Consider the following 21,014-nt stretch of genomic DNA (forward strand, 5'->3'; position numbering starts at 1 on the left):
CATATGTATATACACTGTAAACATACCTTGTAGAATTCTGTAGGTGGTTTTCCCTTTGCACCTTGCACAAGAACTCCATCTCTTGTTTCTTCCATTTGGACGTTGGAAAAATCACAAACAACATCTGGCAAAATGTAGTTGGAAGGATCCCCAATTTCATATGTAAGTTGTTCAGCCACTGTTCCCCGAGTGACTATGCCTCCAGTTCCTTCAGGTTTAGAGATGACAAATTTTCCGTCGGAAAAACATTCAGCAATTGGAAAACCTAAAGAATAATAATAACAAAAACAGTCATCCTTATGGAGCAGCTTCAACTCAAACCTTCAATTGCAAAAATCTTTTCAGTTATCTACACTCATTCTAACAAGATCGTTGAAGGTTGACAGACATATTTGTGAATAAAAATGTGGTAAATAGCTGGAAAACGTTAAAACTGCCAGAGGATGTACCTTCATCCTTCGCGAGTATTGAGCGTTCACCCCGATGTAGTTGGTGCATGAGCAGTAGCTTCAGCAAAAATGGCAGCCCAATGTCTGCAGCTATGGAGCAGCAGTGTATGATCAAATTCCTTGTGAAGGAGAACCTGAAGCCAGCTGAAATTATGTAGCACAGTATAGGCAGTGGCGAAGCGTAGAGTCGCTAGCAGGGTAGGCAGAAAAGTGTGACAATTTCCATTAGTTGCTTGAAACTGTAAAAAGAAATGGGGGGGGGGGGGTATGTCATGGAGAGTGGTTCAATGTCTCTCCAGGCCGCTTCTTTACTTGCCAGTGGCATGACATTTTCAAAAGTGTTGTTACCTGCCATGAGTACGATAATTATGTATGTACGATATCAGTACGATATCCCTTCCTGCCCACCATATGTCATCAATCTAGATTTTTGTTCATTTCGTTTTTGTTTGTATTTTTTCAACCCCTGAGTGATTTTTGCACACACCTCCTGAAAGACCTACCAATCATGAGACATCGCGAAAATCCAACGAATAGTGGTCGAGCCCTGTTGCCAATTCTTCATAACTTTTTTCTAAATTTATTTATTTATTTTGCAATTGAGGTGAAAAGAGGAAGAAGATCCCTATAATTTTTGGGTCAATATGACGTTTGTGTCATGAGCAGATGACAGAATTCCGCACTTTCAGTGACTGTCAGTTTGGTACGTTCTACTGTTGCCAACTTAGTTTTTTTGGAGCAGGACTTCCTCACATCGAGGAAAACACCATTGTTATTTGTTGCCTAACCAAAGGAATGGTTGTAGTTAATTCCATTCTTGGCTTTCCAGATAAATGAACTTCTGACACCTGTATGTGCAGTAAACATAATTTAAATTTTGAATATTTTCATCTCATTTGTTCTGATCTGTGTTAATAATGATGATGAGAATGTAAGGAGAATGAATTAAAGAGGATAAAGAAACATTGACATGACCGCAATTAGGTCACCTGGCTTCATAACATGTTAGGATGAGCACTACGGGGCGGAAGCTTTCAAGAAAAAATAAAGGTAAAGGTGACCTCTCTCATTCAGGAATACAAAACTTCGCATTGTAGTTCGTTCTGCCCTTCGTGTAAGTAGACACCTTTACGTGATAATAGAACATAGGATCCTTGTTTTGGACCCTACTATGATGGCAACATGACAGGTTACTATATAACATATAAACAGGTTATAATAAATGTAGTTGCTTGAGAGAAATAGAATCCGAATTTTTAGGCGTGATTTAGCTCTTTTCTGCCAACCCAATCTGACAACACTGGCCTGTTCCGCCAGACCTGCACCGGACATGGCCCGCACGTATAACCTTATAGCACTCTTTGTCCTAAACCCTGAAAAGTCTTCCCTTGCATTGTACTCTCAACGACCTCTTCTCTTGTTATCTCATCAGGGTAAACGAAACGGCCTAATTCTTCGTTTGTGTCGGCTGCATAAAAAAATGTCTGCTTGCAATATCTATTCGACAACAGTGTTAACGCATTAAATAACGTTTCAACAACTTTTAAATTTTTCAAATTTTGCTGTCACTTGCCACTGCTACTTGCAAAGGAAAAGAGAGTTGAAAACCTTTTAGAAATGATTGTCATAAGAAGGAAACATGAAAGAACAAAAGTGGGTCCTACCTTACCGATGATTACATCTTCACTCAATTAAGAACTCGATTGTTCTTGTTCTTCTTGCATTTCAGTCCAGCACTTCCTTGCATAAATCTGATCGCTGTACACGACATGAATAACAAACAAAGCTCTACTGCCACGAACCTCGCGCTTTGAGCCACGCTGCCTTTTAGCATCATGGGCAGGAGGCAAGTTTTCACAGACAGGGAACAAGCTAGGGAATCCCCGTTCACAATAAAAATAAATTATTCTATTTCCACTAAAAGTAAAACTACTTTGTAAATATAGGGCGTAACTAGCATTTTAAGTTACATAATTTGATATGAAGACTTACTTTACAAATAGAAGTTCTTTAGACTTTCCATTTACGCTATGGTGTTGGGTGAATCAACAAGACCATCAGCACTCTGACCAGAAAACGAAGTCAGAACTACAGTACTCCGTAATTTTCAATTTCACTTACTCTTGTCGATGAAAGAAAATCTAAGTTTGGTACAAAATATGGAGAATGCAAGGACACAGGCTAATGTTTATATAAAATGCTGGTACACCACAAATTTCCAACCCTGGCGGAAATGCAGTGTTGCTGATATTCTGTTTTTCCTAGTGGGTAACACCGCAAGGCCAGCCTCAGGAGCACGTTATAAGCATATGTACAGTACTCGTAAGATTAGGCTTCTCACATATAAAACCGTACGACAGAATGTGAAGAGAAGAGGCCCCAGCAAATGTGCCTCACTCCGTGGAAAGTTCTTATACTGGAGAGGGTTAGAATTTTTTTGTAATTATCATAAATGAAAATTCCAAACTCTTGCATTGCATTACATATGTTTTGACAAAATAAGTAAATACACCTTTAAAAGAGTAATGGTGTGGGTAGGGCCGGCCTCCTGGCCTCATAGGGCACTTTGCCAGTGAGTATAGGTAACAAACGATGTCATGGGCAAGGGTGTACAAATGATGTCAACAGTTGGTCGAAGAATGTTAGTTTCTGATGAATTAACCGCATGGACACATTTGTCCAACTGGGACATGCAAGATGTTCTTTATGTGGATTATTTTGGGAATGGGTCATGATTAATGCGCAGTTTAAATGCACATTGATGAATGGTGTTGTACATACATAATGCCATTCGCAAGAAAAGACCAGGGATGTTGTCTGCAAATGTCATTTTTCACCATGACAATGCACAGCTCAACGTGGTTAATTTGACAGCAACAACTCTCTGAAAGGGTTTTGCTTCATTTTCTTACACTCCAGACTTAGCCCTCAGTGATTACCAGATTTGAGCCACTTAAAGAGCATACGAAAGGGAAGAAATTGAAGACAGATGAAGCACTAACAAAAGATGTTCTGCACCATCTACGACAGCAGTCAACTTCCTTCTATGCCAAAGGACTCCGGGAACTGACACAATGATGGCAGCGGTGCTTGGATGTCCAAGAGGTTTCCTTTGAAAAATTCATACAGTTCTTGCAGGACTTTCCAATTATTTCTTAAAAATAAAAGTCTCTGTCAACCTTGAATGATCCTTGTTCAATACAGGTAAGACAAAAGTAGCATCAGGAAAGGTGTCTTCAGCTCACACAAAACAAGAAAGGTTAATAAAAAAAGGTAAAGTGCTCCCCTGTGCATAGCACTACGCCATGAAGGCATATAGGGGGTGTGGGGGTAATGCCCCACACTTTCTTGATCCGGTCGTGAGTGGGGGTGATGTGATCAGCATCATGCCCCTGACCGCCTTTACCCCCTAGGGTTTCCCCCAGGTACCCATGTTATTCGACACTGGGTGGGCTTCCATCGTTAGAAAAGTTCCCGGATTTGAACCGGCTGGGGATCGAACCCGGGACCTTTAGCATGGTAGTCAGACGCGTTACCAACTGAGCCACCGCGGCCACTACAAAAAAGGTTAATGGGAAAGACTATTCAGGAATCATCATTCATCATTATTCTGACTGTGGTTCTAGCTACCAAATTTTCTCTTGTGGCCTGCATGTAGTAGTTCACTTGCAAAGATAAAAAGGTTGGCTCCTGAGTAAAACACCCCTTTCATTGAGAATTAAAACAATCATCATACTTCACCGTTTCTGGCTTCTGGCTAGGATGGCATAATTAAAACAATAAAAATTTAAAATGAAGGAGCAAGTAATATGAAGGAGGTAGAGGCCTCGGGACACAATTCCCGGTAACTTTATCAAATGTTTCTGTGGTTGAGTCAGCCTCTTATCAATGGGTGCATCCCTGGGGAGCAAAGGTGACTGGAGCTTGGTGCATCACACTCACTATGCATAAAATTACGAATGTGTAGAACTCTATATTACCACATGTTTTCATCAGTTGGGGATTTATCCTTAACTCATTCCACCTCAATTGTTGGTTGGTTTATAACCAGATAGATTATACTACTTTTTGTCTTAGTAATATCATAGTTGTAAAGAGAGAAAAGAACTTGGATTAGGATCTGGCAATACTCGAGAGTGCCAATGGAGGATGGATCAGAGACGGTTGCGAGAAATTTTTAATGTCACGGTCTTGTTTATAAATAGTTATTTCTAGTGTGTGATCTTCGTTGTTAAGTTGGCTGTTGTTTTTATATGTGTTTAGTACATTAATACATCATTGTTCTATAAAACTATAATACATCATTGTTCTATAAAACTAACTGTTGTTTCTTGTGAGTTGACTAGTATTTTGCCTGTCCACGTACGACTTGTACTTTCCGCCATTTACCTCCTAGTTGCTGTTCCGAGGTAAAACAAATCCAGTAAGGTTTGATTGAATATCATGTGTGTTTGTGCCTGTATCCGGTTACAGGTAATTAAAATTATTACAGCATTATTAGCACACTGAGGCTATTTTCTCACTTTACCATAACAGAAAAAAAAAGTCTACAAAATAAAAAATGGCTTTTCTATCACAAATGTCATAGAGATGAACTGCTTACCCAGAACAATTTAAGTGCATCTAAAAGCTACAAGCACTATGACACTGATAAAGCTGAAAGGCTGCATACACACACATGCCCCGAAAGGATTATCCTGACTGTGGGTTCAGGTGCTAGAGCCTCGTAATTTTCAGGGTATACTACATGAAAGTACATTCTACATGGCTCTGGAGTGCTATCAAGAAAGGCCATCCTTTACAATCTCTACCTCATTCCATGGAATACCCTTACCTATAATAATAATAATAATAGTTGGATATGCAAAATGGTGACAATCACAACCACTAAATGAGTAATATGAACCTCTTATGAAACTTTATATCAGTTTATATGTAAATGATAACCAATACATTGTGCAGGGAACTGTATGTACATATGTACAAATAACAATGGATGGTGGACATGCAAACTTAACAATATTTTTATCTTTAAATATCTCAACTTACCTATTTCACTCCATCTTGGAACTTTGGCCCAGTCTGTGTGTATCCCTCCTGTGGCCTGGGCTCCACACTCGATTAAATGACCAGCTAAACTCCCTGCGGCCAGTTTATCTAAGTCCCCTGCTGACCACTGAAACTGAACATACATAATTTGTTTAGATTATCACAAGAAAAAAAATAGACTACATTAGGTATATACTTTTAATTAGTCATACAAAAACTGATGAATACCTGGAGAAAGACGAAACTGACAGAAGGTATACCTTTATCCTTTGTGAGTATTGCATGTTTGTCCCGATGTAGTTGGTGCATGCGTAGTGGTGTCAGCAAAAATGGGAGCATGTAGTGTGTCTGTAGCTGTGGAGCAGAGGTGTATAATAAAACTCCTTGTAAAGGAGAACCTGAAACCAGCTGAAATTTTGTGAAGCTTGCAAGCACAGTACAGGGAACAAACACTGCCACAAACAAGAGTGTACGAATGATATCACAGTTTGGTGAAAAACAATAGTTGCTGACGAATGAACAGCATGGACATGTTGATCCAACTGGGACATGCAAGGTGTTCTTCATGTGGATTTTTTTGGGTATGGGTCATTATTAATGCCCAGTATTACTGCACGGATGAAGGGTGCTGTACGTAATGTCATTCGCAAGAAAATAACAGGAACGTTGTTTGAAAATGTAATTCTTCACCATGACAATACCTGGCCCCATACAATTTGACAGTAACAACTCTCGCCAAATGCACTCCTCAGAAATTATAAGATGTGTTGGAGGCTCTGACAATCTGAGAGGGAAGAAAGTGAAGACTGACAATAACATGTCCTGCAGTGACTACAACAGCAGCCAACTGCGACAAAGAAATCAGGGAAACTTCCACAACAATGTCAGTGGTGCCTGGATGTTCAGGGAGAATGCTTTTAAAAATCGACATAGTTTTAGTTCTTGTAGGGCTTTCCAGTTTCTTCCTAGAAATAGAAGTCTTGGTCAACCTTGAATGACCCTTGTATATAAAATTTAAAACTTTCCTTGCTGTGTGAAAGTTGTTGTTCTACCACAAGTTGAAGTAGTTCCCTCAATAGCACAGACATGGGAATAGTGTTTACAACTCCAAGGAAGTACAAGTCCCAAAAAAGTTGTACACATGAAATGCACATTAAATCTAATGTAGAGTCCAGAGATTAGCTTGGCAGTTCGGTGATCAAGCACTGGCACAGAATGTCAAAAACTAGGTTTGATCCCTGATTGAGACATAATTTTATGTAAGTTTGCAGCAAGTTATAATTGTTGAATTGTCCTGCTATCTTGTAACTCTTCTCTCTAACACCCATCAGAAGAAACTGAGTACCTAAAATATATTGATATGCCATAATCATTAGCTGACATCTACTAATTATTTAAATGAAATCCATGTCATTTTATGTTTCATCCACAACTTATAGAAAATACTTGAGAGCTAATAGTGTTAGCAACGCCAATGCTGAATAACATTTTATTTTGAGTCCGAATCAAATGGGACAAATAAGGTAAAACATTTAGTTTGTTGAGGAAGTCCCTCATATGGATAATATGGCTAATCAGAACTGGATCAACAGTTTAAAGTGAAGTTGAAATCAGTGAAAGATGTTGTTACCAAGAATTAAATGTCATGATAGACGTTCTAAGAAGAAAAAAAATCATCTCTTCGAACTGTGAAATGTCACCTGGAATTTTTGCTGCTATACAAAACTTGTTGATATTCCATTTGAATGGCTTATTGCAGAAAGGGACCTGAGTCACTTTTGCACAATTCTGAGAAAAAAACAAGAAAAATCGTATAATATTGATAGTGTAAGAAAGAAATGTGCCGTTGTTGGCTCACATTTTCAGCATAATGAATAGTTAATTTTGCAACCCTCAATGCGCCCCCCTGCAGTATGCTGCTAGCGACAGTGGAGATGAAAAGGTTGTAACTCCGATACCTCAAAAATGTGACTCAGGTCCCTTTCTGCAATAAGCCATTTATTTAAAGAATGCAAATAAATGTGTTTATAATTCAATTCATTTGTCCATTCTTCCTTTTGCATAATGGTTGTAGAGAATTATATTTATATGTTTGTTTTGTGGTTCACCAACTATGACAAAGATACAATATAGTTTGTCTCTAAGTCCATTTTATGCACAGAAAAGCTAAACTAATTGGACTGGGCCTACAGTTTAAAGTGGAATCTGAAACTACCATGTATCAAACCCACTACCCTTTCATTACAAGGTGACAGCTTTACCATTATGCCATAGGTTGATTGATTGATTGATTTGGTGTTTAAAGTCCACTTTATGCACAGTAAGGCTAATCGGGACTGGACCTACAGTTTAAAGTGGGATCCAAACCACTATGTACCTCCACCGGGTATCGAACCCGGGACCCCTTGATTACAAGGCGAGGACGTGACCACTGCGCCATCGGGGAAGGCAAAGAGACAATATACTATATATAGTGAGAGGTCATGTTGAGATGTGTGTTATGGAGTGTCAAATTATGGTTTTGTACATCTACGCATAACTGAATATGGTTACATGATTTATTTATGTTCCATATTTAACATTGAGTATTTAGTCATGATATTCGCCTTCAAGTTCATTACTATTAGTATTATTATGATTTCTACAGATACACAAAACACAATGCACAACCCCTTTATTTAAATAACGCACATCATCCCAACAAGAAACTATTATTAAAATGCACAGGCAGACAAAGACAAAGACAAAACACATACACTGGATGTTTTGATTTAATTTGATTTAGTTTATTTTACTTCGCGTTTTGTGCCTCTTGGCTAATTTGCGAAGATGGGGATGAGTGATGAAATGATGAAATTGATGAATGGACATTCACAAACAACCAAGCCCGACCGGGATTCGAACCCGGGACCCTTGGCGTCGCAGCGCGATGTGCTAACCACTCGGCCACAGGGCCGGGCATACACTGGATGTAAATTATAAAAATGCTCCAAACTGAATTTCTGTAATTTTTTTTTTTTTTTTGTTATTTCATGTTACTTTTCTACCTCTCTAGGTTGATTATAACAATGAGGATGAATGATGATTCAGTGAAATAGATGATGGGACAGACAGAGAGAGAGAGAGAAAATGCCTTATCCAGGATTCTAACCTCGGCACCATGGCTTTGAAGCATTTTATATTAATTACTCCACTTTTAAATGCATCCCATACATAAACTTGACATGCTGACATATGTGTCTATACCAATTCCATCTCCATCATATGAAGGATTATATTGTATGATTATATTTTCCAATTTTACTCCCTTCATCTCATCTTTTATGATCAGACTTAAAACTTTTCAGTCATGAAACATTAAAATGCTGACCAAGGAAAAATTTATTGTATAAAAAATATACACTAGAAACATAATGTTTCCACCCTCTAAAAGGGTCTTCTTCAGACGAAGATTCACAATAAATTCAGTGTTACTATATTCAATTATCCTTCATATTTGACATTAACAGTTACATATTGGTAAGATAACATGCTACACTGAAATACATTTTCCATTGCTAGTCCATGGTCACCCGTTCTTCATTCAGTATTGAAACACCCTTCCTTATAGCCAAATACAAAGTTGATGGTTGATTTGTTGTTTTAAGTCCACTTTGTGCACAGTCGGGACTGGACCTACAGTTTCTACCACTGCACCATCAGGGAGGCCCAAATACAAAGTGAACTGCATGCATGAAACATACAAAAAATTTTATTACAGCGCAAATCAATATAAAAAATGCAATGACACATATATGTACATCGTCCAATACTTTATGGCCATGGTATTACCGCATTGACACCCAGTGCAAAAGCCTTCCCGAGATACATGAACATAACTTACATGGTTCATAAGAGGACCAAGAACCAGTGCACTATCTGTGCACCTCCCAGTCACCACAATATCTGCTCCCATTGCCAAAGCTCTAGCTATTGGCACAGCTCTGAAAGTGCAATATTTGTCATGTCACTAAGTTCCAATAACATATAGGTGTCTTTAGTATTTAGATTACAAAGTATTCATAGTATGAACCTGTTATTAACACATTAGATCACCTTTTTCTTCTTAACAAAGCATATTATTCTTGTCCTGTTTATACTGAAATATGAGCCGATTTTAATTGTGGGTGTTACATACCTAGACGAATGTATAATTCTTCTTAAAAATGTACTTACTTTATTGTTACCATAAAATTCTGTGACTGTATTAGCACTTGAACTGGATATGATGAGTGTGAGCTGATGTCACAAAGGACACAGAATCTGTTGTGGTAACTTACGTTGCTTCGAATATTTATAAGTAATTAATGTAATAAAAATATATATACATATATCACAATAGCCAATTTTGGCATTGTAGAAATCTCATTAAATATATCTAGTCCACAAGAAGTGCACGTAAACAACTACAGGTCATTTTGAAACTCTCTTACAACAGTATCTGTACATAGGATGAGAAAAGGTGCCAGAAGGGTGGATAAACACAAATGAAGAAGGAGACAGTAAACACTTACCACATTAAAGGAAAAAGTTTGATATTTCGTAGCCTAGGCCAGATTTTCAACGGAGAAGAAAGAGGTTCAAAGAATGACGAAGAGTAGGAGCACAGAATACTAACTGTAGCGTTGGTACAATGTTGCCAGAGAAAGACGATTGGAAACAAATATAAGGTACTTTCACCAGTGTTTACTGCATAGGGTGGGTGGTTTCGGGGAAGAAGGGAAAAGGTTATTGGTTGGCTAGGTTAAGTCCGGGGGGTATAGTGACATGCATGCCTGATATATAGGCCCTTTCCCATAGCCTGCGGAAAGACGTGTCTGAGTGGGGGGTAGAAGATGGATTATGGCATCACGGAAACAGTTGTGGAAGGTGGTATTATGGCTGTTGGTGTGTATTTTTGCACTTGATTTGTGAACGTGCACTCAAGTTTCCATTAACAGCAAGAAGCACGCGACATCACAGACAGGTCTCTGCAAATATCCCCATAGGAATTTGCTGCTTCTGTTTCCAGCTTTGCTTTGAAACCTGACAGGTTTCGTACCTACAAGTGCACTCACATATAACAATACCCCGAGGAGGGGCACAGAAGACACCTTAACTTTAAATCTTCCAGTGCACTTTCCGAACACGAGCTTTCTTTAGAGACCCATTGCTGTCAAAAAGGTCATCGGCCGTGAGAAAAGGTGCACCTTGTAAGTTCTTGGAAATTCAAGCCTAGGCTAATCTCACCTTCCCTTTCCAAATGGTCAGATGACACAGTCATTAGTTCAGGCCGGACCCTGTGTCTGAGTGGTTAGCACATCCTGGGTTCGAATCCCGCTCGGGCTTGGTTGTTTGTGAATGTCCATTCATCAATTTCATCATTTCATCACTCATCCTCATCATTGCAAATTAGCCCAGAGGCACAAAACGTGAAGTAAACTAAACTAAAACAATCAATCAGTCACTAGTTCAGAGTAGAATAACTGCAGAAGGTGTGTTTCAGCATTTACTCTGCAAATTCTAGTGATGAGTTTGGATTTTCTTCCACACCAAGCTATATAACTGTGTATACAGGGTGAACAGAAACTATAGGGACAAACTTCAGGAGGTGATTCCCGACAGGTAAAGGAACAAAAAAGTTCATAACAACATATATCTGGAAATGGACGGTGATTCTGGAATAAAGCAATTAGTACAGGTGCACATTACATGGCATGACTTTCATCCATGTTACAACAGGTGTTCAAAGTGGCCTCCATGGAATGCAATGCAAGGGTCCACACGTCGCATCATGAATTGCCGCACTCGTTCAAATGTTCCAGCCTGTACCCGAATAGCATCACAGGCTACACGTACACGCTGTTCAAGGGTCTGCACATCAGGAATTGCTCAGCATACACAACACTTTTCAGATGGCCCCACAAGTAAAAATCAAGTGGGTTTAAGTCCGGTGATCGAGCGGGCCATGCCACAGGGCCTCTTCGTCCGATCCATCTTCTCGCGAAGATGATGTTGAGGTGTTGACGCTCCACCATGCATCAGCAATATTACCTGTCATATTTCCAAAGACACAGTCTGAAGCAAAAGAGGCAGAGTGTTCTGCAGGAAATCCAGATGCGTATGTCCAGTGGCATGCCCAGAATTTTCGAAAGGGAGGGGTTATGTATACTTTTTCTTAGTAGTCAGCTCTCATTTTGTCATATTTTCCTACCTTTGACGTTCTTTTTTTTAGGAATACTGGGCGAAAGGGGGGAGGGGTTACCCCCATCAACCCCCCTTGGGCACGCCACTGCGTATGTCCATTAAAGCATAGGGGAAGAACAAATGGTCCAAGTAGGTGGTCGCCAATAATTCCTGGCCAAACATTGATGCTGAACCGTTGCTGATGAGACGATTCAACCATTCCCCGAGGAATGGCTGTAGCCCACAGATGATGATTGTGTAGGTTGACGTTGCCATCTCTACCAATGGTCGCTTCATCAGTGAAGAGGACTGACGACAGAAATCCTAATATGGTGGTGGCCTGTTGCAAGGACAAAACCGTTCCCTTGGAGGAAAATCTGCTGGTGATAATCCCTGCCCATGTTTCAGGTGATAGGGATAGTAGTGGTTTTCATGCAGGATACACAACACTGTCGTTTGGCTTACACCAGGGGTTTCCAACTGGCGGCCTGCGGGCCGCATGCAGCCCGCGATGTATTTTTTTGCGGTCCGCGAAGCCAGTTTGCAAAATACATTAATTTCATGTATTTTTATTAAAATCCATCTATTTTTACTGAAGGAATGGAAGCTCTGTGAAGAAAGACAATATCACAGGTAGAATTGATTTTGCAGTCAATGATGATCATCAGAAGAATCTAAAGTGACGTAACGTTCTCTTCTCACCATGCATTACAGATTCCACCCCTTCGCTATGCGGAATGAACTCGCCCGTCAGATTTAATGGGAAACATAAATGGGTTTCGTAATAAACTGAAGATTTTCAACGTTACTTGGGAGAGGAATAACGCTGTCGGCGGCTAGCAGAAGATGAAGAAACACTGGACTTTTTTTAATTCAGTGCAAATATTAAAGAAATAATAGATGTGTTTTGACTCCAGATTTAAATATTTTGAAGAACTTAAAAGCAGCATCCAGCTATTTAGCAATCCTCTTGGTGTTAATATGGAACAACAAGAAGCTTCTCTCCAACTTGAATTGTGTGATTTGCAAGTTTGTTCCTTCAAACTAGGCAAGAAAAGGGGCCAGAGTTTTTCAAATATCTTTCAAAGGAACAATTTCCAAACCTTCGTAGTTTCGGACAAAGAATGACATCGATGTTCGGCAGCACATAGACGTGTGAAAATGTTTCTTCTTCAATGAAGTTCATCAAGAACCGCTACAGAAGCCGACTGCTTTACCTTCTGAGACTTTCAAATACAGAAATTGAAGTGCACATTTCAACTTTAATAAAAGAAGCAGATCGGCCTCAATTTTCACATTGAACACTTAGTATGAAGGATTCTTATTTGTATTGTGTGTTTTTCATTTCTTTCAATTCATCCATAAGTATTGGGTTTTGGTGAAATAAATTGTATTTATACAATTTTGATTTGTGATTCCATTGTTTTTATTGCCTCATTTTAGAAATTTAGGTCATGCGAGAGTCCTACATTTTAAGTTCAGTATGTACAATTTTTGTAATTTTTAATCCTCCCCCCAAAAAAAACTGTGGCCCGCCAATCAACTGCTGGATATAATTTTGGCCCTCGGACCTTTTGAAATTGGAAACCACTGGCTTACACCATACTGGCGGACCACTTGCCTGGGGTTGTTTTCAATATCATGTAGCACATGTTCCTCCAGATCTGGTGTACGCACGTGCCACGGCTGCCCTGTATGAAAGGACCCATGCTCACACAAACGCCCAAATATCGCTGCAAAGGTTTTGTGGTTGGGTGGTGATGTCTGTCCGGGTACGTGGCTCGATAAATCCTTGCGGCCTCCACACCGTTTCCATCTGCTTGACCGTTTACGAAGACCATCTCGGCTTGTTCCTGGTATGAATAATGGACCATGGTGCTTCGACGTAGCTCTAATCACAGAATCTCCAACACAAAAAAGCACACTGTGCGTTTCCGGACATATGTTGATATGAACTTTTTTGTTCCTTTACCTGTCAGGAATCACCTCCTGAAGTTTGTCCCTTTAGTTTCTGTTTACACTGTATATAGTTTATATATATATATTTAAATCATTCGCAGAAAGTAGACCGACTGCAAGATCATGTCACTGCACTGCAATTAGTCGCCTGATATAGAATTCACAAGACTGGTAATATTTTACATCTCTCCTTACATTTTCTTTACTACTTTATATTTTCTCTGTGAAAAGACAGAAAAAGACGAGACTAGAGACAGACAAGTATCATCCCGATACACCATCAGTTCTCTGCCCCTTTGGGCTTTAAAGCTGTAAACTTTGGATTGTATGAACCACATCCTCTCGTTGGAAGGAAGGAACTTTTATTTCTTGGCCATTTAGATTTATTAAAAGTATACTGTTTGTTTTAAACGTCATGCTCAGGGCTGATGGCTTAGTTTTAGATCTAACAGAGAGGTAACACCGTTCATTGTTATGTTCGTGGGTGATTTATTTTTACGTTGGGAGGTTAGTTTTGCGTGGCAAGGTTGAGGCATGATCCTTTAGACTTCTCGGGATGGGGAGGATCGCCCCTGTCACCTTCAGCCTTAGGTTCTTCTCTCAAATCTGAAAATCTAAGAGGGGCCATTGATCTGCAAAGACATGTAAAGTTCAGACTGATTTCATTCAAATGCAATACCAGGTACCTATCTGCTATGATAATTACAGATCAAAATATCTAATGTTAAAGCTGTTGGCGTAGCATGGCGACTTGCCCCATATTTAACACCTCGGCCCTCTCCAACCATACACTATATTTTAAAGTCTTGATTGGAAAATTTTAGCCTAGAAATGCTCTAAAATTACTGATAGTTTCATTTCTTAATCTTAATCTCTGAATAGCAGTCTGGGATTCAGTGAAAAGAGAAAGAATTGTTTTTGTACACAATTTTAGAAGCAGAAATGTTTTATATGTTGAAATACGAAAAATATAGTGCTTACAAAATAAAATATACCATATTGCTCAATCTCATTGACTGCCTTCGCGATCAGCCATTAATGGTAGAAAAGTGAAAAAATAAAAATAAACTAATTCTATCATTCAATTATTTCCTTTTAACTTTTTCATTCATATAATTCTTCCTTACTATGCGACGTTTTTGTTAACATTATACTAAGATTTATAAAATGATGAATTGGTAAATCAGGACACTACCATGAGCAACTTTCTTTGCAATACATCGATCAGAAAGATGGATTTTATTAATATGTTTGCATGTAAAAGTTTAAAAGTAGCATGTTTTCAGTTATGTTACTAATCAATAAAGGAATGCCTCAATGCCATCATCCCTCCCTGCATGCGAAGATCGAGTACCAGGCAGGGATGGAAATTTGCGGTAATTATTGTAAGACCCAAAATTTCACTTTTCATGTACTAAGTGCCGTTTAATGCAACTATAAGTAATAAAATATTCCATATAGAGGTCTCTGGGCTTCCTGTTATCTCTTAGGAGTCTTCTCCACTGAGGATATTCATATATTCAATAAGTATATATTTATTAATGTAATAAATATATAAATGCAAAAAATAAGGTACATAATAATAATAATAAATATATATTTATTATTATTATGTAGCTTATTGTATATATATATATATAAGGGAAGAGATGTAAAAACTGGTTGATGGATTTGAAAACCTCCCCCCCACCGCTCCAAAATAAGTTCCGACGTCCCTGAAACATGCTGTTGCAATTCTTTCCCCAAAGAGGCAGGTTGGTTTAATAACAATACAGGATATTATTATTATTATTAACCTGCTTAATAATAATAATAACAACAACAACAATTATTTCATTGAGGCTATCTTCAGTCTTCACTGAAAATCAAGTCACTGAATGAAACAGTAACATTAGCATTCAATTTCCTTTTTCTGACATACACCCTTTACGATTACAGATATTAATTAATTCTCAAACCATTTTCATCTTCACACTTAATCGACTTGCACCTGTTCCAAATTACATACGTAACACATTGTTTTCGAGAAAAAATGTTATATTCATAAAAAACAATTTAAAATTTACTATCACGGTAATAAAATCACCTTTCGGAAAATTAAGTACACAGACTCATGCATTCTTCGTAATTTCTTTGCTGCATTTCAGTTATGCCAATCTTGCCAATCAGTTGTTTTCCCTGATTTATTTACAAATTTCATTTTGTTGATTCCAAGGGATGGAAAACACATGTAAGCTTTTCACTTGTCCTGACCCACAAAACGATTTAGAGCAGAAAACTGAACAGTAGACATTACTTTTTCGTTTGTTTCCGATGCTTTGAACGGCTTCAACACAGTGAAGTATTCTACATGGAGTGGTTCCTGAAAATCTCACCAGATGACATATCAGATAATTTTAATCACGAATAGCAAACACGATGTTTTTTGAGCCAAAATTTTGGACAAAAAGTACACATTATAGATGTGCAAATATGGAACATGCATTATTTACGTTTCACATGCTGAACAGCAAAAATTCAGTAACTTTTAATTTGCAGGAAGAGTCAAGAATCTACAACACTATGAAACTGAAGCAATAAATTTATATGTTCAGTAACTCTATCTTCTCCATAGGTGGAACTTTGAATTAAAGAAAAAAGGGTAACGACAGTTTAAAGTTTTCTCACCCAAGATAAGCATTCATGCTATTGATTGTCTGTGGCAGTGACAGTCCCGAGGCCATCTCACGGATGTTAGACTGAAACAAGCTCTCTCTTATTGGCATGAGGTCATCTCCGGAGACTGCAGCTATTCGAAGATTAACACCTGCTTTCTTGGAAGCCTCAGAAAGAGCTTGAACACATGAGTCCACATTGATGCCACCAGCATTGCTAACAATACGGATACCTGTAAATGAAAAAACATGCATAAATATATGTATTAGGGATGGGTTGATATGAAATTTTGGCCTATACCAATAAGTACCAATATAAAATTTACCAATAACTGATATTCTACTAACACGACATAAAATTGAAAATTGTCCTTGAAGAACCTAAATGGTTCATTGACCTCCTTACTAAATGTGTGTTTCCAAGTGAATGCAATGCAAAAGAAGTTGCATATTTAGACAGTTACTTTCTTAAAAAGTAGGGCATGGAGATTATCCATAAAAATTATAACAAAATGACAGAATTTTGCACTAAATTATAAGATATTTATAGTTGTATCAGATCAGTAAATTAATGGGCAATCTTACCAATAAACCGATAGAGTACTGATTAATGTCCCATCCCTAATATGGGGTATATATACAACATACACACAAAATTAGTACAAGAATTGAAGCACAACAGCACCAACAAAAATTGTCCTAATTACAAACTGTTATGTACCCAATAGGCCTAATACTTGTAAATTGTTGCTAAGTTGAAACAGAACTGGCAACACTAGGCAAAAGTAAATTAGAAAGATGAACAATAATAAAATACAATGTAAGAAAAAAAGAAAAGATATAAAGACGACAAATTAATAAATATAATGGCAAAATTAGCCAAGTGCTCATATGCAAATATATGTGAAATATAAAGAAGTGGAAAAACTGATATAAATTTGTGTTTCTGAACAGATTTCTAAACTTATTTACGATCCCCTTTGTGGAAATTTTGACACACCAGTGGCAGCATATTCCAGTCATGACCCACAGCACTTTTTGGTTGCATGTCACAATCACAGCACTGACCTGACAGAGTTCAAACTTTGGTCATATTTACTAGTGGCGGTGCATTCTAGCCGCTGCCCCAAGGGTTTGGGAAAGTTAGATGTTGAAACCTAGATGCTGAAGATTAGCTGTATCTAGAAGTAATATCAATAGTTTTGGACTTGCTTGTAAAAGTTCAGAGAGGTCACGAATATATCTCCATATAGACTAACCCTTCAAAGTCAAGTGAAAGAAGGAAGTCCAGACCCTGAACCAGAAAAAAGTTCAGATCGCGATACATAAGGAATTCCTCAACCGTTGATGAAGGGAATAAAGTTATAAATTATCGATTGTGGAAGAGGGATACCCATCAAGAAAAAAATCGTTAAAGTGAATTTGATGAAGTAATAAGAACTTTGAAATAGATGAAAGTAATTATGTGAAAGTCCGATTACCTTTATATAAATCTTGTATTATCATGTGTTCTCAATTATATACTATACTTTGTAAAAAAGGAAGAAACAATATCTATTAACTGTCTCATTTTCCTTCTAACAAGAACCCCACCCTGTAGATTTAGCCGTGGTATAAAAGATTTGCAGCATCAGAAGGTAGCAAAATTGTATGGGCAGAACTCATTCACAAAAGAGTGCATTTGCTCATGCATTACTATTATGGGTATGCCAATCTAGCAGAAGTGTTATAGGGTGTTCCTTTCCACAGATACCCAAATGACTCAGCATAACTAACTTGTAAAGTGAATAAAATTCACGCAGAAATTCATTGCTTAATGGCATTAATGCCCATAATACTCATTTATTTCAAGCAGAATTGGGCAAATGTGAACTTTAGAAATCATAATTCCTCCACACACTTTTATCATTATCATAAAAAATTACTACCAGGTGGCGCATATTGTATCTACCAATATCATTCGACAGCCCTGTCTGAACACAGGTGCGTATGTGCAGAAGTTTCCCATGCTTAGGCAGATGCAAGTCTGGCAATCGGTCTGCCATGGAAGGTTGGCAGATTCAGACACAAATTGTGGCAGTGGAGAAGTTCATCTGACACAGACGCGACATACACTGCTACCTACAATGATCCAATGAGGGTCGCCATCAACCCATGCCAGAGCATCACAACATGATACGATGGGTGAGACAATAGAAAGCCAATGGCAGCATGTAGAAACAGAAACCTCCAGGTTGAAGGAGGCATATTATCTGGCATCCTGGTGCTTCTCAGTGCAGTGTCTACTGTGTTTCCGATGAATGCCTCCACTGCCACGATTCTTGTCTGAATGGGTCAACATTCCATGGCAGACCGATTGCCAGACTTGCATCTGCCTAAGCATGGGAAACTTCTGTACATCTGCACCTGCATTTTGACAGGGTTGCCAATTTATATTGGTAGATTCAATGTGCACCACCCTGTATAAATGAAATAGTAACAAAGCTGCAGTACAAGTGCAAAGATTCCAATCACCAGGCCCTTTTAAGCATGCAACAGCTACGGTTTTATGGATTCATTAAATCAGAACACAGCTTTCGAAGGTATTTTCAATTATTATCCTCTCCCATCATCATTTCACCCTACCTACTTAAATAACTACCAATATATTATATTTCAATGAAATTCCATAAGAAGTACCTTGTCTTTTTATCTCGGACAAGCATGGCCCTACAAATTCAACCATGTCAGGAACATATCCCAAAGTTGGAACTCTGTTCTTTGCAGCAGCTAACAAGGACATTGTTATTTCTGAGAGGAAATCCAACACCAGGAATTGCAGTTTTCCTTTGTGAACCAGCTGGGGAACTGTGGAAAGATTTTTCTAATTAGTAAATATATATAAAAAAACATGTTGAAAAAGATCACTGAAAATTAATTAAATAATCAATCAATCAACCATCATTTAATGGTATTACACCCTCAATCATTTCTGGCACACACTAACTAATGAACAATCCCTAAATCTTAATTAGTTAATGCAACTCAATTTAAGTTCATTTAAATACAAATAAAAATACTGCCATTAATGTCCACAATACTCAGCTATTTCAAGCACAAATGGGCACATGTGATTCATTTTCATAGTTCACAATTATTATTTTAAATTTATTTTACAATGGCCCCCTCCAATTACTGTCCAATATCAATAAGAAAACTAATTCAAGAATAAAATGGCATTACTGTGCACATAATTAGTGACAAGGGTTGCAGGTTTTCTGGGAGCTGAAGACCATTTCAAACTGAAATGTGCAGTGCACAAAATAAAATTTCAAACAACTCATGTATCCAACATTTTTGACATATAGAAGTTTACAAGATAACACACAATTAATCTACAATGCAAAATAAACACAATCCAAAACCTACATCTTCAAAGCACCTTGTGTAAAACAAGTTATTGAAGTTGTAATTATTTTCAGCAATAACTCTAGTCCCTCGGATATTATTCATTGAGAATTTTGATCAATTAAAATATTTAGCCTGACATTTGTAATGTTTTCATTACCGAGATATCCAGGTTCTAAGAGTGTGGGAATCCTGTTCATACAGGGTGAAGGTAACTGAAACTCAGCACTCGAACCCACTTACCTTTCTTCAAACAACCCGTAGTAGACATTTTTGCTTAATTTACAACTAGTTGATAATAAAATGAAGTAATAAGATAAAACATAAAGGCAATAGGAATATCTTACCAGATAAAAGCACGTTTTACATCCTGTTGCCTGCAAATATTCTGTTTTAATCAAAAGAAATATCAAACTTTCATATTGACAAGCGAGTATTTTCTTTGTTTAAATATACACTGTACATCCAGCTCTCTTCTTCTTCTTCACATTTGTACTTGTAGTTTACTTGTTGCACAATACTTTTCTGCCATTTTGGCTAAACGTTAACATGAGGATGAAATTGATAAAAGAGACCCTGCCCACACAGGGACAAAAACCCGAAACATTTTGTGTACAAAAGTCTCAAGTCAAGCACTCTTGGCACTATTCCTCCAGGCAACTGATTTCACATGTGCATGTGTCTATAATACTAAAACAGCATTGTGTATAATAATAAGAACCTGGCTCCCATGTCGGAGTGGTTAGCACATCTTGCTACGATGCCAAGGGTCCCACAGAACCAGATTTCTTACTTCATATGAATATACAGGACTGTCATTAGGAAGTTAGACCCCCTCTTCCTTTCTTTCTTGTCCTGGCCTGGGTATGGATGTTTGTGAGTGTGCATTCATCAATTTCATCATATCATCACTCATCCCCATCTTCACAAATTAGCAAAAATTGGCACAAAAAGCAAAGTATAATATAGCAAATCAATCAATAATAATAATAATACTGAAACATCTTTACTGTAATATGTTTACTGAAATAGTGTGTCACTTTAATTATACGTGGGTTGGAGATTTAATCGTGGATACTATTTATTTATTTACAAATTATACAAAAGAAACTTTTACAGCCCTTTGATGTAGTCGCCAGCATTGTGTACAACCGTTGCCAGTGATGGGGTAGTTGTAGTATTTCTGTAGCAGTGCCGGTACTGTTGATGACTTGAATGGAGAGGTCTATTGCCTTAACAATCTCTGGAACAAATCGGAAGTGAATATCCTTCATCTTAGGGATCAACTCAAAGTTACAGGGACTTAAGTCTG

At 37.9% G+C, this 21,014-nt stretch overlaps 1 protein-coding gene across 1 annotated transcript in view; it reads right to left on the reverse strand.

Annotated features, from left to right (window-relative positions):
- Positions 1-21,014, reverse strand: part of LOC145990896 (uncharacterized) — a 73,421-nt gene that overhangs the window by 43,168 nt on the left and 9,239 nt on the right. Inside the window, exons 2-6 of the mRNA XM_083126379.1 lie at positions 18,995-19,162; positions 16,329-16,548; positions 9,382-9,481; positions 5,499-5,631; positions 27-265 (exon numbers count right to left, since the gene is read on the reverse strand). Of these exons, the coding sequence (XP_082982505.1) occupies positions 27-265; positions 5,499-5,631; positions 9,382-9,481; positions 16,329-16,548; positions 18,995-19,162 (860 nt within the window). The remainder of the gene's footprint in view (positions 1-26; positions 266-5,498; positions 5,632-9,381; positions 9,482-16,328; positions 16,549-18,994; positions 19,163-21,014) is intronic.

The sequence above is a fragment of the Lepisma saccharinum genome, chromosome 8, assembly GCF_977018435.1.
Source record: "Lepisma saccharinum chromosome 8, izLepSacc3.1, whole genome shotgun sequence".
NCBI classification, from domain to species: domain Eukaryota; kingdom Metazoa; phylum Arthropoda; class Insecta; order Zygentoma; family Lepismatidae; genus Lepisma; species Lepisma saccharinum.